This window comes from Chiroxiphia lanceolata, chromosome 1 (assembly GCF_009829145.1).
Source record: "Chiroxiphia lanceolata isolate bChiLan1 chromosome 1, bChiLan1.pri, whole genome shotgun sequence".
In the NCBI taxonomy this organism is placed as follows: Eukaryota; Metazoa; Chordata; class Aves; order Passeriformes; family Pipridae; genus Chiroxiphia; species Chiroxiphia lanceolata.
The window spans coordinates 127,776,272-127,800,193 of NC_045637.1; the positions used below are offsets into that span (position 1 = coordinate 127,776,272).

Below are 23,922 nucleotides of genomic sequence, written 5' to 3' on the forward strand. Positions count from 1 at the left end.
TATAGTATCTTAAATTCTTCATTTGACAGTCTCAATTTTCCTCCCAAACATCCTGCTACTTAATAATATGCACATACAGAATTCTAGTTTGAGTTCCTATTCCATTTTAAATGAGAGAGGTGTTTTCAGCAGTGCAAACCAATTTTACATAGCCTATGATTTACTTAATTAAAACTATGGAAATTATGGACTAAAACTTTCTGAAATTGCGACCTGCTGGAAAGATCTATTCTCCAACTATAAACATGAGGCTGGCCTAGAATTACTTTCATTTTCCACAGATTCACTCTCATTGACACAACTCTGTCACCATGAGTGCCAAGTACTACTTTTGGCAAGTTGTCAGCTCTTTTAACCACAATATGCTCTTTCTCTGCTGTCTCTGTAAGAGGCTGATAGTAGCAGAGGTAGCTGGTAGAGGAAAACCAGTCTGGAAAAGATAAAAGGTGTCTGTACTCCAGGAGCCATTACTGCCACCTCTTTCGATCCTGTGAATGATCCATGACCAAAGGTGTAAATTCTCCTGTAAATACCACTCTATCATGATTTAGCAGGCGTCAAAGAAGTAGTTCAATGTTTAAATTTTGTCAAAGCTCCTCATATGTCTCTTTCTAGGTCCGGATTTTGTAACTTGCTTTGTAAAATACCTCATTCTTTCCTCTTGTCTTCTTTATAAGCATGTGGTTTTAGAAAAATTAGAAATAAAACTCAAACTAATTTCAGACATATGCAACTTTTCAGGATAAAAGTTTATCATATCTGCTAACAAATAACCCAGATAGTTGAGTAAACAATTAAGAAAACTAATTGTTAAAATTTCCCTGAATGCTTAAGACAAAAGTATCTGCCTGAGAGAACTGTCAGAAATCCAAGACTCGACATTCAACTCTTAGGTTGTGCCAGAGATTCCTTTTAAAAACTCACCGCCATCATGGAGTTGAACTGCCTCTTGCAATGAAGAGGCTCAGAGTGTGTAAGCAAAAGAGGACAGATTACCCCCAAAACGCTGCTGTGCATCTGCCTCGACTCCAAGCCCTGATATCTCCTTCTGCAGGGAAACCTGCTCTGCAAATAGCCACCCGGGTTAGTATCTCCTGGAAGCAGTCCTCTTTGACCATTGTAGCCTGAACATCTGTTCAGTGGAAGGCAGTAAGCTATGTTTCAGTGTCATCAACATTTGTTAGGTCTAGGTCTGCATGTCCTACAGAAAGTATTAAACATTTCTGTGGACTGCTGTACACCTTGGTGTGTGCAAGGTAGTTCAGTGCCTGCACAACCTCAGGCCTACAATAGAAAATATCAGGATTGCCAAATCTAAAATGCTGAAATTTGTTCTGTCCTTTGTCCTCTGACAGACATGAGGAACATCTCTCAGCAAGGCTTGAAACTTGGACTTTTGATACTGTTAAATGTTTGCTAAACTCAGTCTGCATTAATGGTAATGAAGGTTACATATAATAAAGGTTGAAGAAATATAAAACACTCTTAGCAATCTATGGAACGGCCAGTTTGAAACCGGTTCTTCTTCAGCATTTTACTGCACATTAGAAAGTAAAACCATTCTGGGTTGGAGGGCAGTAGGACATTGCTCACGATGTCGACCGGCTTTGAGTCTGCCTGGGATAGGGAAAAGCATCTTTACAAAGCCCTCAACAAGAACTAACAACTGTTGTTCGTTTTCCTGCTGAGAATCCTCACCAGGGACCACCGGACAGGGGATGCCACCGCACCCCGGGCACAACCCCCAACCGTGTCCCCCCAGCGCCGGGAAGGGACAGGGAGTAGACAGGGACAATCCACCGCGACCCCCGGGGGGCCGGGCCGGGGCCGGGGCCGGGGCTGGATGGGGGGCGGGCGGAGGGCCGGGCCCCGCCGAGGACCCCCGAGGGAGGGGCTGCGCTGAGGAGCGGGGTGGGCGCAGGGAGCCCTTGGAGGAGCGCGGAGACACCGCCTGGGCTGGGAGAGCCGCGGGGGCCTCGGAGAGGAGCCATGGCAGGGACCGCCCCCGCAGCCCCGCGCCTCTGGCTCTGCGCGGCCCTGATGGGCTGCCTGGCCGCTGCCGGGGCCCGCCGGAGAGGTAAGCGGCGCCGGGAACCGGGCTGCGGGAATCGGCACCGGGAATCGGGAGCATCGCCGCCAGCAGGTGGACGGGAGGGCGCAGGGCGAGCGGCTGCTTTGGGCGCCGCAGGGCGGAGGGGCAGCGCCGGTGCTCCCCTGTGCCCCCGCATCGCCTGCGCATCGCCCCGCGGTTACGTGCCACTGGTTTCACTGGAAGAGGCGTAACTTTACCAGCAGTGTAGGAACTGCCCTTGTCGTAGCGCACTGGCGGAGAAGACCTGCCTAGGGAAACTCGAGGACCAGGAGTGCTGGTTGTCCCACTCTCTCTTCATGGCGCTCTTGTCCTGCGTGCTGGGGCACGGGTGGTGCGTTGGCACATCCTTACCTGGGACTTCTGCAAACTCCGTGTCTCTATTGTTTCAAATTTAGGACAGAAAATCCACATAAAAAAGTAGATGCAATTGTGTATTACATTGAAAACGACTACAAAAAGTTCTATAAACATATATTTTACGTTTTTATAGAGGTTATGCAATTATTTACTACCTTTGCAAAACACCCCTTAGGGTGTGGACATGAGTGGTTGAAAAGTGTTTTTAACACCAAATCAAATAAGGCTATTTATACAGATGTATTAATGTGTTCGTGTTGATTTGATTTTCTTCGGTATTCTGTGCATAGGAATAGTCATATTCCTGTTCAGTGGGATTGCAATACTGTCATTGCTACAACATTTTTGCTCCCGTTCTCATTTGTCTCATCCAAGGAAATGGCATCTTTTAGGTATTTACAGTAATTTTTATAGTTTGCTTTGAAAGTGTTACTCTAAATAGTTTTTTCAGGATCACTTCTTCCAAAAAGTGAACTTCTTTTTATTTTAGCATTTTGGAAGAGTTTAAATCCACAAATACATCTAAGCACTTTTATTAAATGCAGTCCTAGTTTTAATTTCTGCCTTGGGATATTGATATGCTGCCTCCTTTGCAGTCAGTAGATGCAAGAAGAGGCACATTCATGATCAGAAAGGGCACTTACTAAAGATACTGTTTAACTGAGGCCACTTGCCAGACCCTGACCTTTGGACAGGAGGAGATATAAACTGATAAGCTGTTTATACCATAGGAACCCAGTTGCCAGTTCTACCACTCTACCCTTGCCTATCTGTACTCTGCTGTGGCTCTTTTTCTCATCTCTGCTCTGGTTTGCATTCATCATTTCTCAGTTATTGACTGCTCCATCAGTCAATATTACGGACAGGTGGACAATCACTGAGCCCTCTTTGCACATGGATGGAACAGAGATATGAACAGGAAGTTGAAAAGCCCCTCCTTTGTGGAACTCATTTTCTGCCTGAGTGCCTCAGAGGCAGTCGTCAGGAGCCTTAAATATCGCTTTGGGGAAAATGAGCTCTTTTGTGAATTTCAGAAACCTCTTTGACTTTTGGTTAAGGGGTGGTATTCAGAGTACCTATTAGCTGACCCAGTTTATGTCAATCATGATACAAACCCTGATGTGTTGGCAAACCTTTCATCTACATCTCTCCCAATAGGCTCATCCATTGGCACAATATTATCCTTGTCTTTAAAATGTTGCAGCCTAGGGTCACATTTCTCAATATCTGGCAGGACCAAGAAGGCCTGTGATGGATCCCAGTAAAGCTCACTGTACTAATTCTGAAGACCTCCAGGAAAAAGCAAATATGGAATCAAATTCTTCCTGGTATGCAGACACTCGAGTTGAAGAAGAGTAGAGACCTATATGCAATATATGGAGGGTTTGTGGAAAGAAGCACAGAATATGATAGAATATTCTGGGGAAACAGCTACATATATTCCCATGATCAGCAGACAGTATGTAGTATCTGGACCTCCAAATAGAAAAGAGAGTTTGACTTTCTAGAAATAAGTCTCTCCTGATCACATGTATCCTATTGCATGTATCTCCTTTGAGTTAAGTTAAACCAGAGGTGCACAATCTGCAAAGAAGCCTGAATTTCATTATCTCAATTCTCAAGTATTTGTTTGTGTGTTTCATAATTAGAATTTCCTTATTCTATGGCAAATATTTCAAATTAAGGATATAAAATCACTAATATATTTAAAGGTCCAAAAAGAAATAATTAAAAAGAATATTCCCATATATATGGAAAGATTTCCATCAAGAACAATCATGATTTAATGCTAAATTTTGTTAAAACTTACATGAGTTTCCATTTTGTGTCAGAACACTTTAGAATTTTTCATGATTGTGGATGAATTCAAGACAGCAGTAGTGCATACATCTTCCCATACTTTAATGTTCTCACATGCTAGACAGAGTTGGTAGGTAAACCTGCTCTGCAGGTAACCTTCCTCATCACTTTGCAGCTATCACACCCTGTTTTCAGGTCCTTATAATTTTGTCAGACTTTACTCACTGGGGAGCGACTCATTGGAGAGAGACTGTTTACAAGAGCACGCAGTGACAGGACAGGAGGTGATGGTTTCAAATGGAAAGAGAGTAGATTTAGATTAGATATTAGAAAAAAATTCTTTACAATGGAACAGGTTGCCCAAGAAGCTGCGGCTGCCCCATCCCTGGAAGTGTTCAAGGACAGATTGGGTGGAGCTCTGAGCAACCTGGTCTAGTGGAAGGTGTCGCTATCCATGGCAGAGGGATTGGAACCACATTATCTTTAAGGTCCCTTCCAATGCAAACCATTCTATGATTCTATAAAATTGCTGGGTGTTAGACACAGGCAAAACTTTTCTGGAGCACTACACCAAAATCAGTATTCATCATTCTGAGAATATTGTTTTAAAGAATGTTTATATCAAAATATATTTTTATTTAATGCATCCTGAATAAGTAAATTGTGACTTCAGTGGAAAATTTAGCCGACTCTCCTCTTAAATGCCATGGTTTGAGCAGATCTGGTCTTCAAGAATAACTTTTTCACAGAGAACATGATATTCATTTCTTGTCCTTATCTATCGATAAATATGATAGTTTTATTTGTTTCTGCTGTTGCTAGAGTCAGACAGCATTTCAGATGTGTAAAACTCAAATGTGCAAAAAAGTAATTTTTATTTGTGTTATTGATGATGGTAGTTATTTTCAGTTGTTTTGCAGGATGTGTAAGGAAAGGAAAAGAGAAAAAACATCAACCAGTATTACACGACTCTGAAGTTTCCATACAATAACTATGTAAATATTAGCATACTTCTAGAAAGGAAGAAAGAGTATACAAAATACTGTATGACATTTTAAAGTGATATGCATAATAAGAAACTTATAATTTGATCTTTAGTAGGATTTATAACCCTATTACAAGTGAGTACAGTCAGCTGCTTTAAAGATCTATCAAATGATGATCTAATTAAACTGTGGAGGAAAAGAAAATAAAGACTTGTCTCATGTCTAGCTTGATTTATTAATGGAGAAGGTAACAGATATTAATTGTTTCAGGAGTGGCTCAGTTACAGGAAAGGAAACTAATGAGGGTGCTCTATGAAAGGAAGAATTCCAATAATAGAGGACAGGAAGAAACTTTCACCATGGTTCATAAACTGCTTGTGCTGTAGCTTGCTTGGAAAACATTTTAATAACACACATGACTGACCTGTGATTCTTCAAGGGCTTTTCTTTAAATTCCAGTGGAGGTAAGTTCTCTGTAAGGTCAAATTGTATGGACACGAATAGCCTACAGGCTACTACGAGCAACTCAGAAGCACAGTGGTGGCACAGTCAATCACACCGACTTCCAGCTGCCCTTAAAGGCTAGAAGATAAAGCTATTGTTACCTGCCTGGGTAGCCTAAAGCCATATTGGATTAAATCTTCAGTCTTTGAAAGACTACAGGATTCTCATGCTGTGTGCTAAAAGAGATGAAGTCTGTTCTTTCACTAAGGCTTCTTCTCCATTTAAAGGTAGAGAATTACCTGGTTTGGAAACTGTTTTATAGTTGTGGTTATCTAGACAATGGCACAAAAAATGTGGAAGATTTTTCATTATTGCATGATTTGAACCAAAATATGTTTGTAGTCAGTGACACAATTATACCACACAAAATACGCGACAAATACAGACAAACCCAGGACCGAAAACTGAAGATCGGAGCATTCATATTCAAAATATAACATTAGAGAGCTTTGCTTACAGCTGCATTTTAAAATTCATTAGCAGCATAATGAAAGCAAGAATTAAGATTCACTGTGTCATTCAGCATAACCTGAAATTCTGTTCACAGTCAGCATCGGTTGGTATCCATTTTAAAAAGGAAGGTAAATAGATAGGTATACTTCAAGTGTAATTTACTTCTACTTTATTTTTCTCTACTTTCACTTCCCAAGTACATTCCTGAGAAAGAATGGCTGTTCAGTACATTGCATGTAAATATAACATTACTCAGAACTTCTGTTGTCACTGTCTTTGACAGGAGTCAACTCAGCTGTCAGATCAGACTCAGAAATTCTGGCATTGTGCTTTATTTCTGAATGAGTCTGCATTTAAAAAAAAAAAAACCTATCATAAAACTTCTTTGGATTCTGATCCTTCATTTTACCTATCAGAAATCTTGAGATATTTTTTGAGGCCACAAGGTCACTTACATGTCCAAAAATAAGTTTTTCAGTTGTATTTACTTTATTATAATTTAGCCTGTCAGTCATGCAAATTGACATAAAATGCATAACCAAGTGTCTACCCATTTCCATATACACTTTTACTATAATCTGCAAGTACACATACAAACTGTATGCAACTATCCAACTATCTTTCATTCATTTGAGGGAATTCTTAATTTCATGCATTGGAATCCTGTAAAATGATAGTCTATTTAAAAAAGAACTTTGGATAATCCTTACTTCAGGTAAGATTTTGATCTTCTAATATATCTGACTCCCCATTTATATTCAGGTTCTTAGGTTTAATGAACATCAGTGGAACCAGAAAGTCAAAATCTAGATAGACTGTATAAACATATTCCTTCCCTCCGTTTTTACATCTAGGGTAAATGGTTACAAATTTGCATGTATTGTCCACAAAAAAGAAAGTTATCACATGATGAATTCTATTAAATTTCAGAGTGCTAACATGAATTTGTTGTTACTAAGACTTCAATATGTTTTTCTGTAAAATTAGTGTCAACCATATCGTGATACATCCTTATTTTCCCTTAAAAATACTTAACATCTTTTTAAAAATATTTGTTGGACATTCTGCCTTGATACTTGAAATACTCTTGCTCCACAGTTCTTGAGTGCTCTCCTGCTGGACATCAGATCCTGCAGAGTCCTTACCGAAGCGTTGATTTTGATTCATCCCATCTCCAGCAATCAGCTATTCAGGATTTGATCTGTGACCATTCCCTAACACCAGGATGGTATCGCTTTATGATTTTCGATAAGCCTGCTGAGATGCCAACCAAGTGCGTGGAGGTATTGTTGCAAATCATTTGATTCTGAGAAGTAACTCTCTTTGCTGAAGAATTTTTCAGTAGAATAGGTATAAAAAAAAAAGAATATGGTTATGGAGACTGATGTGGAAGAATACAAAGTACCCAACTTTTCTAAATACTTAATTATATTAAAATGCATTACCTTGAAAATTAAGTCTTAAGCATTGAAAATTTTACACTGAATGGGCAATAGCAGAAGATGATAAATTAAATCCCTTCTAGAGCACTCAAAAACTGTAATTTGTAGTCAGTGCTAAAGAAGATTTTCTCAGTGGCAGCATAGCAGGGATATCATGTTGTAAAGCTGCAACTATGCGATGGTCAGTCCATTAGCAAAGCCATGTGAAAGCAGAATAATAACTTGAAGCCACATGAATCCAGTACTTGTGGAGCTTTTAAAGTGATCATGTCAGAGAGAAGGGATTACTCCCTAAGTGACTTGAACTAACAGAGCTAACTGAGGATGAATTATCTTGTCATCTGCAAGCCCCCAAAGACTCAAGAACTACTTGAAATATTTAATACTTTAGATGTGTAGTTCTTTATTTTGGAGGATACAACAAACTGTAATATTCTAAGAAGATATGTCTTTGTAGTTTCCTATTTTAAAACATTTCCATGTTTAAAAACCTAAGACTGTCATCAGAATATTTTACCCTTGGTTTTTCTAAAAAATTGAAGTTTCCTGGTCACAGTCTATTAAAAAATTAAAATAAAATCCCATCAATTAAGTGCTTCTAAAGGAATACAAACCAGTTAAAGTATACTAATGAATTAAATTGAGTTTATAGCAGCCTGTCTTATTTATATTTATTTATTAAAACTTCACAGCTGTATAACGCCATTGAAGTACCCTTAATGTGCAGCTAACTCAAACACTAAGAGGGATGTGCTGCAGAGGCTACTCATTATCCAGGTTTTATACTGAAAAAAAAATAAATCAAAAAGTATGATTCCTGAAGGACTTTCTTTCAATTATGTTTAATACAAAAAAAAAGGAAAAAGTTAATCAACTGGTTGTGTTTTCTCAAAAATTGATTCTTTCATGTAAAGAAGTAGCATGAAAACCGGGCGAAAAAACATTGTGTTTTTCAGAAGAGAGGTTAGACAAAATATCTACTCATCTCATCTAGGTAGGTTTTAGAAATTTGAGTGAAATTCTCAGTGCTTAGTAAATATTGTTAAAAATAGGCTACCATCCTAACACAGAGGAGCTCAGATAATTGCAGTTGGAAAGAGATTGATTCAAAGCTTATTCAGCAAATTAAATTTATGCCTTGACATCTGCTTTTTTGCATCTGTTGACAAAATCAAGACATTTATTTTGAATCTCAAAGTCAAAACATTAAAACCAAACTAAAATGAATGTCTTGTTGAGGAAGTTTCCTCCTTTCTTTTCTTTTAGGGGAACGTTTATTATAGCTGCATTTAATCTCTGTCAAAGATTCAGATTTAAACAATCCATCCCATTTCTGAGTCCTTGTTATTAATTCTGTCCTTCTGATTGATTGATGGTGGGCTCAGAGATTCTAGATTAAGAAAGAAAAGTGTAATTTAGAGATAAATAATTGCTCATTGAGTCTGCAGTAGACTTTATACCAAGAGATCTAAAGACGAGTTGATCTGACACCTTGTTACACTGTCAGGTCAAAGAAAGGAATACTTGAGGCAAAAACTGAAGAAGAGGGTCTCAAAATCTCACAGTTTCAGATTTATAGTTTTCATGTAAATGTTTTCCAAATGCTGGCTTTAACATGCTGTGTCCCTTTGCTTGTTTCTCTTCAGTTGCTTCCAGCAGCACATGAGAGCCAAGAGTTGATCTTTAACCCATTCTGGTAACCCACGAACCAGATTCCCTCTTTGTCTCCTCTTCTCAGAATTTATTTTTCTGTATTCCACTGGTCAACTCTTGTGTCTGTTAAGTCAGACTTATTCTTTGGTTACCATGGTTAGTACTACTGTGAAGTTTTGGCCTTCAGGGCAGCTTCTTTGATCTGAAGACCTGACATAGCCATAGTGGTGAGGGGTGAGGGAAAGTTGTCCGCTGAAGACTTCTTACTCCATGAAGAAAAGCACTGAACAAGGCTTTCACTTGCAAGAGAAGGAGCAATAATCTGCTAAAATGACCTGTTCAGTCAGCATCTGCACTACAAACTGTGGTCCACTGCTTTGTAAACACCAAAGGATTTAGGGTTGCTACAAAGTCAATGTGATTGTTATGAGGTTGCAACAAGCGTATTTGTATCTAAAGATGAGGAATTGAAAGACAGGCGGGGCTTATCAGTTGTCTTGCATTTTCAGGTCAGGCCACATCTTTTAGAGGAAATCCAGGAGATTAGCAGAGCCTTCAATTCATGGCAAAGGGTGTTATATTCAATGTAGTTGATATTCAGTGTGTGTATGTTCTGCCTTGTATTTGCTGTGATAGCATTCACACAGTCAGTTACTGCAGGTTAATGGGTGCAGAGTATCTCACTAAGCCATAACACAACTGTGACCTTCTTTGGGCAAAACGCTCAGTTGTGGCTCCCAATTAAGTTCTTCAGACAGTAAATTATAGCCTGTCTTTAAAAAAAAAATTCATTAGACTCAATGAAGGACTTAAGTCTCTTTTGTGTACATTTGTATTCAACCTTGAGGAGGAAAGTCAGCAAGCCCTCTGTTACACTGTCTAAACTTTGCTAAAAGCTCATGCAGGTAATTAATTAATACGTACCTCTCGTTAAAATACAGCAACAGTTTGATTTAGCATTAACCATTTTCTGATCTTTTTTCTGGTGGTGAAGATGAATCACTGTGGAACTCAAGCCCCTATCTGGCTGTCTCTGAGGGAGTCAGAATCCATGCCTCGACCTGGTGAGATCAAACAGTTAACAGCTTGTGCTACATGGCGGTTTTTCTTCAGCACTTCAAAAGACTGCTGTCTTTTCCGAATCCCTGTCAGGGTGAGGAACTGTGGAGATTTCTTTGTTTACTTACTGCAGCCCACCCAAGGATGCATGGGTTATTGTGCAGAAGGTGAGAAAGTGCATGCTCTAATTCAGATAAGCGTGTGTGTGCTTATAAGTGTGCTTCTGTGATACTTGGCTTAGTGGAAATATCAGAAAACAGTTATGCTAGAATTTCTTGCAGTTCTTACTTTTACTATTCATACAATAGAAGAATGATTTGAAATGGTAAAGTGGGTTCAATTCAACCCTTTTTATATTACATGTAGCACTCAACTATTGTTCAAAACTCAAAAACTTAAGAATTGAAATTTTCCATATAATGAAGTGGGGTTGTTAAGACCCATCTGGAAATAAAAATTCACTGTACCTACAATGGCACTCATACTCTGCAAATATCCATTACTGAACATGTATCGGAGTGAGCTTTGTCTAAGAACTTGACTAAACTGTGTTTATATCTGTTACTTAGCATTGTTCAGAATACTTTTGTTACTGTAATGCTTTTATCATCATTCTGGAAAGTATACATTTTGTTGCTAGAAGAAAATTTAACACAGAAATACTTTACTGATGCACACTTTATTAGTACTGTGAGAAAGACATTTAGATTTTTTGCAATGTCTCTCGTGTTGGACCCTTGTGCTGCAGAAGTTTGTTGGTGTTCACAGCTCAAAACTTCAGTATTTCATTATTCATGCCAGATTTTTCAGATAACTTAAGTAAGGCATGGTTAAATCCTTACAGTTATACCGTGAAACGCTGTGAAATAGGGACAAATTAGTGCAGTAGGAAATTCTTACTAGCTCGTATAATGTACCATAGTGAAAAGGCTAGTGATATTTTTCTGCATCATATACTGTAGTGCTCTGAGTCATAATCTCTATTACTGACTGCTTTCAGAAGCTTAATAGCAAATCTGCCGGTGGGCTTTCTGCTGCCTTTGTGGCCTAACATTACATCTTTAGGTCCAATTGTGAAAGCATTCTCCAAGGTTCTAGCATGCATGTGACTGAAACAATGAAGAATTCCTGCACAGTAGGACTTGCATTTACTTTGGCTCAGGGCTTGTGAAGAGGAAAGAAGATATAAAACCAGAGAGGCAGCAAGCTAGCAAATTTTTACTGTCTCAAAACAAAGCAGGCAAAAAGCATAACTCTTATTTGGCTCTGCTGAATGCTGTAAATCTGAAACACATTTTGAGTTTACAAGCACTCGTATAAGATGATGTTTTTGCATGAAGTGCACTGTACTGATGTGCTACTTTTAGTATCTAGGTTACCATGCGTACTGTGTTTTCTCTTTCACACTTGATAGCTGTAAACACTTGATGCAAATGTTCAAACAGTTTGTCCTCTACATACTAAGAAATTCAGATGTTGAATTGTGAAGTGTGGAACAGTGAAGTCTTCTCTTCATTCTTTTTGTTGAATGGGGTTTTCAGTGTTGTTGCTGCCCTTCTTATGTAGTTTGAGTGAAGTGACTAATCTCTTTCCGCTCCTATTACAAATGCAAAGTTCCACTTATTTTTTTATAGTATTCAAAGTACAAAACAATAGCAGTGCAAAAGCATTTTTTCTTAGGCCCCTGTAGGAAAGAGGATTTTTTTCAAAACAGGTCTGCACTGAATTTTGCTGTCCAGTGTTGCGGTTAATGAATAAGTGTTCAGATGTGGATTTGGGAAGGCAAAATATATATTCAAGAGAATAGTTTAATTCCTTTTTATTCAGTAACAACATCTATAAGTATTGGCTGAGTACATCAGCAGTAAAAGATGCAGAGGTGGTAAAATATTTTGTATACCCTCTCTCTGAGGTGATTTCCAACACAAGCCTTTGTACTGACTGCTGCCATAGTTATATATGGATCAGATTACAAGATTGCCTCTGTTCTGCAAATTTGCACTTCAGTTAGTGTTTTGTGATATTTGGTGTATTTGTAATATAGGCCAATAATTTAAGAGCACTGGAGCACATACAGTGTATGTGTGTGAATATACAATGTAAGAACAATTTATGAGTGTTTTAGATGCAAAGCCACAGATGTGTGATCCTGAGGGAATGGAATTTCAAGGTGCCTGCAGCAGTGAGTATTTTGTTTTGATTTTCAAGATTTTCTGTGCATCTGTGACCCAATAATGTCAATATTTAGTTATATTTTGTCTTGAATAAAAACATGTTCATGTTATCAACAGTGTTGCTTGGCTTGTTGCAAAATGAGCAGTTTGGAGGTAATTTCAGACAAATCTGGATTGCAAAAGTACTTTCTCAGAAAAATGTTTTGAGTAATGACTGAAATGTTAAAAAGTAACTGTGGTTATTCTGATTTACAGATTAATTTGATTCTTTGAAAGTAAAATATAAGAGGAATCTGCAAATCTACAGTTGCTTATTCTGTTCCTTTCTAAATAGCCCTTTTCTTTTCCTTTATTCTTTTTTTTTTTCCCACTTTCTTCATAAGTAGTGAAATTATTCTACTGTAAGGCAAATTCTTTTGCAAGTTGCTCTCTCCTATCTGGTAAAATAATTAATTGCATTTTATGCCCTTGTTTATGTTTTGTTTGGTTTTTTTTTTTAATTCCTCCCCCCCCCCCCCTTTAGCACCTTCCTATTGGCTAGACTATAATAAAAGGTTCATAAGGAGTTTTTCTCCATTTAACAATTCATAAAAGGAAGATACACATTTTTCTTTGTTCTCTTATGAAATTATGTAATAATTCCACATATGAAAAAGATAAATATTATTAATCTATTAATTGGCAAAAGGTAGTCAGTGTCATTTTATCCAATACTGATTTTGTGCAGAATAAAAAGCACAAACCACATTTCTGTTTGAACTAGGTAACCTGGCTGCTACATCAGCTCCATCTGTGTCACCACCACTACCATCCATTCCTGAAGTTGTAGCAGAGATGATCAAAGGCAGCATTTACTTAAGGTGTACCTTTGGCGTTCCTTCTGCAAACAGCTCTGTTGGATTCCTTGTAACTTGGTCAAGACTTTCCCCTGAAGGTATCAAAGAAGAACTTACACACGAAACAGCAGTTCATACCTTCTCACTTCTAGAACTAGATGGGATAAACGTCAGACTTGGAGACAGAGTATGTTAAAACTTAATTATAATTTCTCTGTAACTTTGTAAATATGGCCCAGTAGACACTAAAAGTGATCGGAGAGAGATCCAGCACCATGCTGTATAATTTTTTCTGGAAGAAGCCTACTGCCTCTACTTGTTTATGAATGTGTAAATACCACAGAACATATCAGTAATGTTTTGATATGTTTAAGGTTTTGAGACTGTCTCACTACAGTGTAGTGTGCATCCAGGAGGTAAAGTTTTATTCATGTTTCATCTTCTTCACCCTCTACTGTGATTTTAATTCAATACTGTAAATTAGGAGGATTTTTGGATGCAATTGCATCTCAATGAGAGGCTGTAAGAGCCAGAGGTTGTGAGAAGCTGTGTTTTTCATTCATTAAATAGATTTTTTTCTCTGAATCAATAATGAGCTGCTGCTTAATGGTTTTGTCTGTAGGATTGTATTTAAATGGTTTAATTTCTGCCATCAGAGATTACTCAGTGTGAGTACCTGCATTACCTTCCATGGTAGCAGAATCAAGACATAGGCTCTCATAGTAACTTTGAGAAGCTTAAGTATTGGAAAAATCAATAAATATATTTACAAAATACAGGTTATTTTTCCGGGCCAAAATAAAAAAAAAAACAAAAAAAAGTGTGGTTATTGTGCATGTGTGTGTTCAAGCCAAAGACAGGCTGCTTGGATGGCTTATGCACAACAATAACAATTGTTAATCCTTAAAAATCATTCAGGGACTTCAGTGACAGTCAAAAGGAAAGGCACAGTCATAAGTTACCTGCTGCTGCTATGAATCTTTGGTTTTTTACAGAATTGGAAAAATTGCATGTGGTTAACATATCTCAAAACGGATACAACAAAATTAAAAAATAAAACAAAACAACGAAGCCAAACACAAAACTGAAGCAAACCCACAGTGTCTAGTATCAGGGAACTAGTTCAGTGGAGGGAAATCACAGCAAATTCATCATCTTGAAAAAGATTATCCAGGCCCGTAACATCAGAAAAGCATAATCTAAGACCTAATGGGCACAAAAAATAATTAAAGGGCAAAAAATGTGAAATGGAAAAAAACAAGTAAATAGCATGTAATCAAGTGTAGAATGCATTTTTGCAAGATGTCATGGGTTGCAGAAATGCTCCAGAAAAAAATTTTTAAATCTGGGTATTCGTTAAATAGGACAACTTATATGCAGCTTTTAGTTCAAGAAGTCTCTGCACCACTGGTAGTGTAAGTCAAGGAAAGGTCTTAGGTAGCTCAATCTGTTTCTAGGTTATTTTCTATGCTGTATTTACCAATTACCACTGGCAACTGGTAACTTCTGGTGCAATCAGAACACTGACCATGACAAATCCGTTGAACTGACCCATGGTGACTGGGTTTTGTCTTTATTTGACCACTTCATACCAAAAATGTATTCTATTATGCTGGTTTTGCCCTACAGGTCTACTGTAGCAGTTCTACTTTTTTCATGGAGAAGCCAGATATACAAAGCTCTTCAGTTGAGAGCAAGGAATTTTTTGCTGGAATTAAGGTAATTTTTAAAAAACATTATGTTCTATTTTATTGTAGTAGGAATCTTTGAGTATTGCTACAGCAGTCGTTCCTCTGACTAGAAGGCACTTAAAATGTATTAATTGTGAATTAATAGAGCATGTTGTCGGCTGAGGTGAACTTAAATTTGTCAAAAAGCATAAGAGTCACAATTGTTTCTGTGCTCTTCATGTACTCAAGGTGCAGGAAGGCTGAATTGGCACCTTGCACATGCAGTACAAGCCTTGGATTCCAGCAGCTTGAGCCAACTCTGGCCCAGTGTTTATAAACATGGAGGGCGATGGCTCAGACCTGAGCCCAGGGACACTGTTGTCCATTAGTTTAATGCTGCTGCCATTTCTGGCATGATGTTGTCCTTTGCCAACAGGCTCTTCCATCATGTGACTGACAGGACAGTCTAGGCTGGGCCTTCTTCCCAGCTGGCTATAGGAGTGAGGGAGGGTGAGGCCAACCTGATCTGGGCTTAAAGAGGGAAACTGGGACATGGTCTGTGAGTTCTGTGGATACAGCTGTAGGGACCCATTCACTGGCCAGGAATGGGACCTCAGTCCAGGAAAGACATGCTGCATGTACTTACGTGTTGGCTATAGTCTTATTGACTTAGCCTGAGCTTATGTTTCTGCAGGATCAGGGCCCAGATTTATCTCATGTAAGTACAGGTCTGCAGTGTACACTGCAAAGGCCCAATGTGTTATTTTTGTTGCCCTGTGAGGCTGAGTTCAGAATTTTACCCAGTGTACCAAGCTCAGCTGTAGGCCCCTGTTACTGATCTCTAGTTGCATTTTCCATTATACATCTTTAGCGAGCTGTATTGTAAGCTTATGGAGAAGAATCCCAGGATAAATATGGTGCTTTCAGACTCTTTTGGGAATTGTTACCTGTAGGTAACTTTTCCTCTCTTTCCCTCCCCACTACGCCAAGACAGTACACCAAACTGTATCTTGGCTTCCAGGAGTTACATGGAGAATACATTTTTGTGGGGTTAATGTGGTTTGTTAGTTTCTTTCCTTTCTGTCTAGCCTTTAATCTTGCCTTTTGCTTATCCTTGCCCCTTTTCCCACCTCTTGAAGACTCTGGCTGTAGCATCCCCATCTTTTCTCCAACATACTGCTGCTCCTCAGCCCATGTAAACAAGCACTCCTAGCTGGTTAGTAAGCAGTGCTGCAGTTTACTCACAAAACACGCATTTTAAGTAGAGTTTCTTCTATGTTAGATACATCCAGAAACTTATGATATATCAGAAGATGGGAAGGAATACAGACTGACAATAGAAAGTAGCATTCCTATTCCTTGTCCTGAGTTCAGCCAGCTTGAAAGTGACTGCAAAATCTCACTGACATTAAATAGTGTTGATGAAGGTAAGTATTACACTGATTTTGTTGCACTTTGTATGTTTAATATATTTTTCTAAATGTTCCTGCTGTATCTTTTCTTGGAGAAGCTACTGCACTGTAAAATATTTTCTAAAATGTTAACGTGTTCACAGGCTGTATATGATTCTGCGGAAAGTATGGAAGAGTATGTCCATATTACTTGTTGAAGTTAGGTGGTTTTTTACAGCTATTGATAGCCACATTCTTTAACTTGAATAGACAGAATACTTTAATACTTGTAAAGTTTAATTCAGTTAATTTTGCTTACGTGTTGGTTTCCAAGTACTATATATGCAGTACCAAAGTCCTCGTTTTTTACTATTATTGACATTTTCTGTAACACTTTCTCAAGCACAAGTCCCATGAACCAGGAAGAGCAGACAACCATTTTTATGTCACATTAGCAAGCCTATCATGGTTTCCATTAGTCTATCAAAGTGGGAAATTAAAAAACAATTTCTTGTGTGTGTGTATAAAGGTGTGGAGAGGAGGTTTTGCGTGACCAAATGCAAGAAAAAAGCATAATTATTTTAATTTATGAAAGAGTATGTAGAAAAGTTATTATGTATATTAAAACCAGTATACAAAATGTGACTTCTTTAGAGGAAAAATTCACTAATTATGTATTTTCTTTAAAACAGGTAAAGAACAGTTAGGTTTAAACTTGGCTCTTTCTTCTTGTCATGTGGATCTTCTCCAGAAACCCTGCAATAATGGAATCTGTAGTCAAGCTGTAATTTATTTCACTGCTGTGACAGACTTCATGCAAGATGGAGACAGAATTACCAGAATTGCAGTTGAACCTATATCCAGTGAGAATTTCCTGTGGAATGGCTATGTTCCAGAAAGCACACAGGTTGAAAATCTTCATATTAAGCTCTGTAAACTAGCCAGAAATATGGCTGATGTTAATGAAGTTTCTATTTCAGTCCTAAATCACACCAAGATTTCTAAGTAGTCAGTTTTAATTGTTTTATTTTCAATTAAATTCTGTGTTTTCATTTAAATTATTTTTTTTTACATTTTAGTATTGATATAACTACTCAGTTTGATTAAAAGCATAATATAATATAATATATGTATTAGAATGTAAACTAGTATACTAAGATAAGTAATGTACCTGAGTCTGTTTATTTCCAAATCTGACATGGCTTACTATTTGCTACTTTGTTCTGAAGATTACAGTTAAGGATCTACCCACTGCCTACTGCTACTCATTTACTGATCCTCATATAATTACGTTTGATGGAAGGTAATTACTGAATTGCTGCTCTTAACTTAAAGCATGTGGGGATGTTTTGTGGGTAGTTTTGGTGGGCTGTTTTATTTATTTAAGCATTTATATATTTATTTCAAATCTCTGCTGGTGATACAAGTCAGATGTAGTTTTCTGTAATAGCACTGAGGTTTTTTGGGATTTTTTTTGACAATAAGGATAAATGTGCTTCAGTTTGTGAAAAAAAGCTTGCCAGTCATGATGGGGTTTGTAATATTTGCATTTCTAAAGGCAAGCTTTGGGGTTGTTGGCAAGAGAATGAAACAAATAGACTATTTTACTTTCTAGAGCCATCCGTCAAGAGAGGAGAGGATGCTGTGCAGTCTGTTGACTATGAAAAATAGTAATGCTCATATATGAACCATGATAAAATGATTAATTAGACAAAACTTTCAATGCAAAGGTGTTTCCAACTATTTCTGTGTGTCAGTATCTGAATCCTTATAAGGATCAAGTTCCTAGAAGCTTTCTACTGACTGTGTAGCATTTTGCTGAGTTTATTAGTGGCATTGAAAGCAATAGTGGCATTGACAGCACTTATTCAGTACTGTCACTTGCACGTTGCTGGCCGCCTTTTTGAAGTGAAGACAGCTTCCTTGGACACAGCTGTTGTGTTTTTGCTATGCTTCTTTCTTTCAAAATGTTTCTAATTCACAAAAGATGTCTGAACAAACACATGCTCCAAGCCTGAGACTTTCATATTCTCTGTTCAATGGAAGCACATTTCTTCAAGTAGCAGGGTGAGAAGAAAGAGGGTATGTTGCCTCCAAATAAGGATGTTCAGACCACAGCCCCACTCCTGTGAACTTGATAACAGAAGGAAAAATGAAGGATGTGATTGATTCTCTGGCAGAAATGTGACTAGTAATAATAATAAAGTCAATGGAGTTATCCTGATCTTGCAGTTTCTCCTTCAGTAGAAGTTTTAGGGATGTCTTCCCTGAGCATTTTAACTGTGGATGCATTGTGATCAAGCTTCCTTGTGAAGCAGTGTTTTACTGTGATGTGGTCTGTCAGAAAGCATATGCTGCAGGGAAAGAACTTTCTTTTTAAGGATAAATTATGTTGCTACTTTATTTTACAAATTGAGGAAACAAATAGAAAAGGAACTGTCTGCACTGAATCATGGACAATCTTATGCAGTCCCAGTAGGGCAGCCATCTGCAGTTTGTCTGCAGGACCATTATATACAAAGCAAATTGCCAGTCTACAATTAACTGTCAAATGCCATTTATAGCCAAGAGGCTGTTAAACTCACAGCAAAAGTTTGGGGGTTTTCTTTCCATTCTTTCTTCTTTTTCTTTCTTGCTACTGAATCATTAAATTGGCTATTTTAACCTTGCTTCAGGGGACAGATGGCAACCCTAAGGAAAAAAAGCAAGTTGCTATTTATGGTTTCCATTTTAAATAATCTTTGGGAATAAGCACTCCCCATCTCCATCTTAATAAAGCAGACCTTTTTAAAAAAGATGTGACTTTCAAAATCATTTTGTCAAGGGTACTTGTGCAGTTTTCAGCAGCTGCTGTGCATCTTATTGCTCTCTCTGCATAGGTATACTGTTGCAGAAACAGAAAGGTTGAGAAGTACCCTCCAGTTCCCTGTCACATGCAGTGTTAAAAAAAATTCAAAGAATGTCAAAGGCTTCATGGTTATGTTTCCATTCACAGCCATTGTCTACATATACTCCACTTCTGATACTTCTTTTATTCCTTATTTTTCTAGTGTAAAAATAAGGTTTAATTTTTTTCTTTTTTTTTGATTTAATGCTGCACAGAGGAAGATATGATGGTGTTTTTTCAGGATAAATTGTGTGTTAGTCTGCGGGCTGTACTGTTTGTTTTCTCTGACTCAGGAAAATGCATTGCATTATCAAAGTTCACCAAATATTAGAAATTTATTTGAAGATAAAGTTGCTGACATGTGGTGATAATAACCAAAGTGATATCACATGATACTCTTTTGATTCCAGAGCCTATGACAATTTTAAAAGAGGAACATTTGTTCTCTATAAGAGTACATCTCGAGATTTTGAAGTTCACGTTCGCCAGTGGGACTGTGGAAGTCTTCACTACCCAGCATCCTGCAACTGTGGCTTTGTTGCCAAGGAAGGAAGTGATATAATTGCATTTGACATGTGCAGTGGTCAGCTACATGAATCACAACCACACTTATTTGTAATAAACAGAGACACAACAGGAAGCAATGTCAGAGTCACTGAATCCTACCTAGGAAGAAAAGTAACAGTAAGTAGTGAATAATTTCTTACGGAATAGGTAAAATTAAAACCCATGTTTCTCATAATGATATCTTCAATCTCATTTTAGATTTTGTTTTCTTCTGGAGCTTTCGTTCGTGCTGATGTGAGCAAATGGGGAATAAGCATAACGCTTAGGGCCCCCAGTTCAGATTACAGACATACAGTGGGACTCTGTGGCACCTTTGATGGAATTGCGGAGAATGACTATCACACTGCAAGTGGGGTGGAAATCCCAAATCATGCTAATGTTCCTTTTTCTTTTATTAAGGAGTGGAGGTAACAATTGTTCTGTTTAAATTAACTGTCATAATTTTTGGTTCTTCACACTCTTAAAAACTTGTCAAAATACTAAACAAAATAATCTTCTCAAGTTTTTAAGTTAATGTGAGAATGCATCAATGCATTCCATAATTAATTTAAGAGAAAATTGAAACTGAAGTGCCAAATAAGTATTTAAGTACTATGATGTAAGGTTAGTTTGATTAGGTTTGAATGAAGTATCAAGGTATACAGAAAATATCCACTCATCTCAATTCTTTTATTATAAGTTGTTCTCGAGTTTTTGTGTCTTAATTGGCCTTTAAATATAGCTGTGTGCTGCAGATTCAGTGACATGCTGTAAAAGTATGAAACAACAAAGAACAAAATGTTAATACTTTAATAACACAATTAATATAGTTCAGATGATGCAGTTTCATCTTTTGCTTTCTTGTCTAGAATTTTACCAGGAGATAGCTTGTTTGACAAAACACCTGTTTCTTTAACATCTTCGAGAAAAGTAGTCTTCTGTGACTGTGCACTTGAAGATGATGGATTATATCCATCAGTGAACAAACTGGGAACAGTTTTTCAGTCAGAACTTCCACTGTCTTGTAAAGAAAGTGCAAGTGTTAGATTTCTTTCTTTGATACCAGGACTGGATGTCACTGCTGAGTATCTTGGTCCTATTGATCTTGTCAGAGGCTTTAAGAAACGTTCATCTGCACATGAAATGGATTCATCTACACTTCTGCAGAGGCAGGATAATCAAACCAAACTTCACAAAACATCACGAGTAAACTCACGTGTCTCGGCAACCTCAGGGAGAAATATTGGTATAGAAAGAGAAGGAAGTTCAAGCTCAGGCATTAGAAAAAATTCTCATCGTTACAGTAGTCATCTTCTCAAAAGTCTGTCAGTTACAAGTAGAGGGAAGCGTCAAAATTATTATGACTACCATCCAGTATTCCTATTCCAAAGTCTCAGCCAAACAGACTTAGAGGAATATAGTTATTTTTTCCCAGAGGACCATGCCACTGACGCAGACCAAAAGTTCCTTCCTTCTTGGCCCACACCTTCAGGCCTCACCGAGTCTAGTGCTCTGTTACTCTGCCAGCAGGCAATAGCTAATTCCAGTATAGGAAGATCTTGTGGTGCCCTTCTTGGCCGGCGAACAGAGGATGCAATCAATATGTGTGTTAAAGATTTGCTGCTGAAAGATGACCTCAGTTGGGCAGAAGCTTCCTTACCTCTTCTGGAGAATGAATGTGAGAGAAGAATTTTAGAAGAAATAAATTACAACCCACAGGAACTTGAAGGCTCAGTTGAGAGCCTACTTACTGCATTAAAGTGTCCCAGTCTCTGCAGTGGTAATGGGGAATGTACAGAATGGGGCTGTGCATGTTTTCAAGGCTACAGCTCGTATGACTGCAGCATACTGTCTGGTAAGCGGGGGGAGATTTAAGTAAGGCATTTACTTAAATAATGCTCATGCAACATACATGTATTTTTCTCTCCTGCTTTTGTACACGGACAAGGGTGACCCTGTTTATTACCCAATAAATTACTTGCCCTTGAGTACAGCTATAAATATTTACCATTCAGCCTTCTTGTTTCCAAAGGACAAAACATGGGCTTACTTTCTGGTATGCCAGATTTAAAAAGTTTACCACTTGGTCAGTTTGCAATCTAGAGTATTGCCCCAAGAGATCGACAATGTTTCCACACGCTGTCTTCTTCAGAGAAGATCTCCCTTCCCCAGTATTTTATAGTCTGTGTGATCCTGTTTACTAACAAGATCTGTAAGTGAGATGTTCTTCTCTTTATTGCTGTTACATGTCTGTAAGATAACTATTAGATATGATTGGATTAGAATCGATGGTGAAGAAAAAAAAAAGATACAGTATATAGAGCTGGGCAGCATTTTTTAAATTTTCAATAAATAAGACAGTCACTAAAAATTCAGTTAAGCAGGGACACAGGAAAAATATAAACTCTACTACAAAACTCAAAACGCTCTCAAAATCAAACCTGCTAATATTTTGTTTTGCAATGGTGTTTTTGTTTTAGTGACCTACTTAAAAGCAAATAGAGAAAGAGGTATTCTTTCTATAAAAAGAAATCTTTTATTCCTCTTGAAGTCAAATAAGATGGTTTTACTTCATAAAAACTATTTTGAGTATTCTAATCTGTCAGATTATTTCCTGAAATAACTTCCACCTGAGATATTTTTCTTTAGTCCTTAATTAAAAAAAAAAATCCCATTGTAAATTATTACATAACCATCACCTTTCCAGTTCCTATTACTAGGACCTGAGTTTCATTTTGATTTTATTCTGCCAATGTGATCTAAAGAACCATAGTTGAAAAAGCAAAACACATATTCACAAGTCTTTTTTGTCTGTTGAATTTTCTCTGCTTCATAATATTCAAGTTCTAAGAGCAGACAGAAGCCTAGCTTTAAATTTAGGATTCATTTTAACAATTAAAAAAAATCTTTCTGTTTATGCCTTTCTTCAGCTGGGTCCAGATTTCGTTGTTTACATAGTTTTCATAGTTAGATAGAAAAATAAACATATTGCTTAATGTAAATGCATATTAATGAGTTAATATACTGACATTTATTGTCTAATCTCTACTTCCAAGATGAGGCTCCAGAAATTACAGAGCTGGAGAATGCTGGGCTGTGTGATATTCGACAGTATGACTGCACATCAGCGAGAGTTTTTGGACATGGCTTCAGGGAGTCATTGAATCTGAAATGTGAAATCATCAAACTGCAAGTAGGTCTCCCTGAGTAGTGACAGTTATATTTTAAGCTTCTTGTAGAACGACAGACAAAATGTCTAACATATTATTCATTGATGTGGGTACAACCCAGTGCTTCAGTCAAAGCTAAAAGCAAAGGCTCTCAGCACTTTGCAGCAGACACTGAATTCTTTACAAGATTGCCATTTCCTCCATAATAAAAGAAATACAAAACATAATGGGAATGCTCAGCAGCTGAGAGGGAGATAACAGCATAGGGCAGCTATCCATCAGAAGAGGGCAAGGGCAACTCTGTTAGTAACAACCAGTACATTGCTGTTCGTTTTTTTCAGTGCTTATGGAGAGGAATTCAAGTACCACTTCTTTGAAAAAGGACATCAAGGTTAAAGACATTACTAGATTTCTGCCTAAATTCTAATGTTTGAAATAGCCCTTTATAAACAAAATAAATCTGTTAGGAAAGAGAAAGGCATTTTTCACGTGTTGTCCATTTCCCTGAGGCTATTTAATGGTATACATCAGCTCTATACCCCAGATTTGAACAGGAAATTAAAAAAATTGCATGGTAAATGTTGTATGGTAAACTAAGGGGATCCATATAGAGAGACTGTTGTTATTCAGACCTAGAATTTGCTCAAGGCAAATTTATAAGCAGTTTACATGTTTTGGCTGGAATAAACAGTCAGCAATTACAAGTTTTTATGTTGTGTTAGACACGAGCAAAAAAAGCTTCAAAGTAAAACTGTGTTTCATTGATGTGATGCTGGAGGGGGTAAGAGTTGGCAAAAGGGGAACCATTCAATGGGAAATGTTCTTGAGACAAAAGGTTTTCTTAGCTAGTTCTGGCAGACGTTAAAATTATTTTGACAGAATAAACAATGCTGGCTATAGAT

The 23,922-nt window shown here is 37.7% G+C and overlaps 1 protein-coding gene across 1 annotated transcript in view; it reads left to right on the forward strand.

Moving 5' to 3' along the window:
- The first annotated feature begins 1,989 nt into the window (after positions 1-1,989).
- The window catches only part of VWDE (von Willebrand factor D and EGF domains), a 36,617-nt gene continuing 14,684 nt past the window's right edge, over positions 1,990-23,922 (forward strand). The window contains exons 1-12 of the mRNA XM_032696577.1: positions 1,990-2,077; positions 7,291-7,475; positions 10,282-10,513; positions 13,284-13,543; positions 14,986-15,075; positions 16,309-16,453; positions 17,110-17,324; positions 17,647-17,720; positions 19,715-19,988; positions 20,070-20,278; positions 20,720-21,705; positions 22,907-23,043. Coding sequence (XP_032552468.1) covers positions 1,990-2,077; positions 7,291-7,475; positions 10,282-10,513; positions 13,284-13,543; positions 14,986-15,075; positions 16,309-16,453; positions 17,110-17,324; positions 17,647-17,720; positions 19,715-19,988; positions 20,070-20,278; positions 20,720-21,705; positions 22,907-23,043 — 2,895 coding nt within the window. The remainder of the gene's footprint in view (positions 2,078-7,290; positions 7,476-10,281; positions 10,514-13,283; positions 13,544-14,985; positions 15,076-16,308; positions 16,454-17,109; positions 17,325-17,646; positions 17,721-19,714; positions 19,989-20,069; positions 20,279-20,719; positions 21,706-22,906; positions 23,044-23,922) is intronic.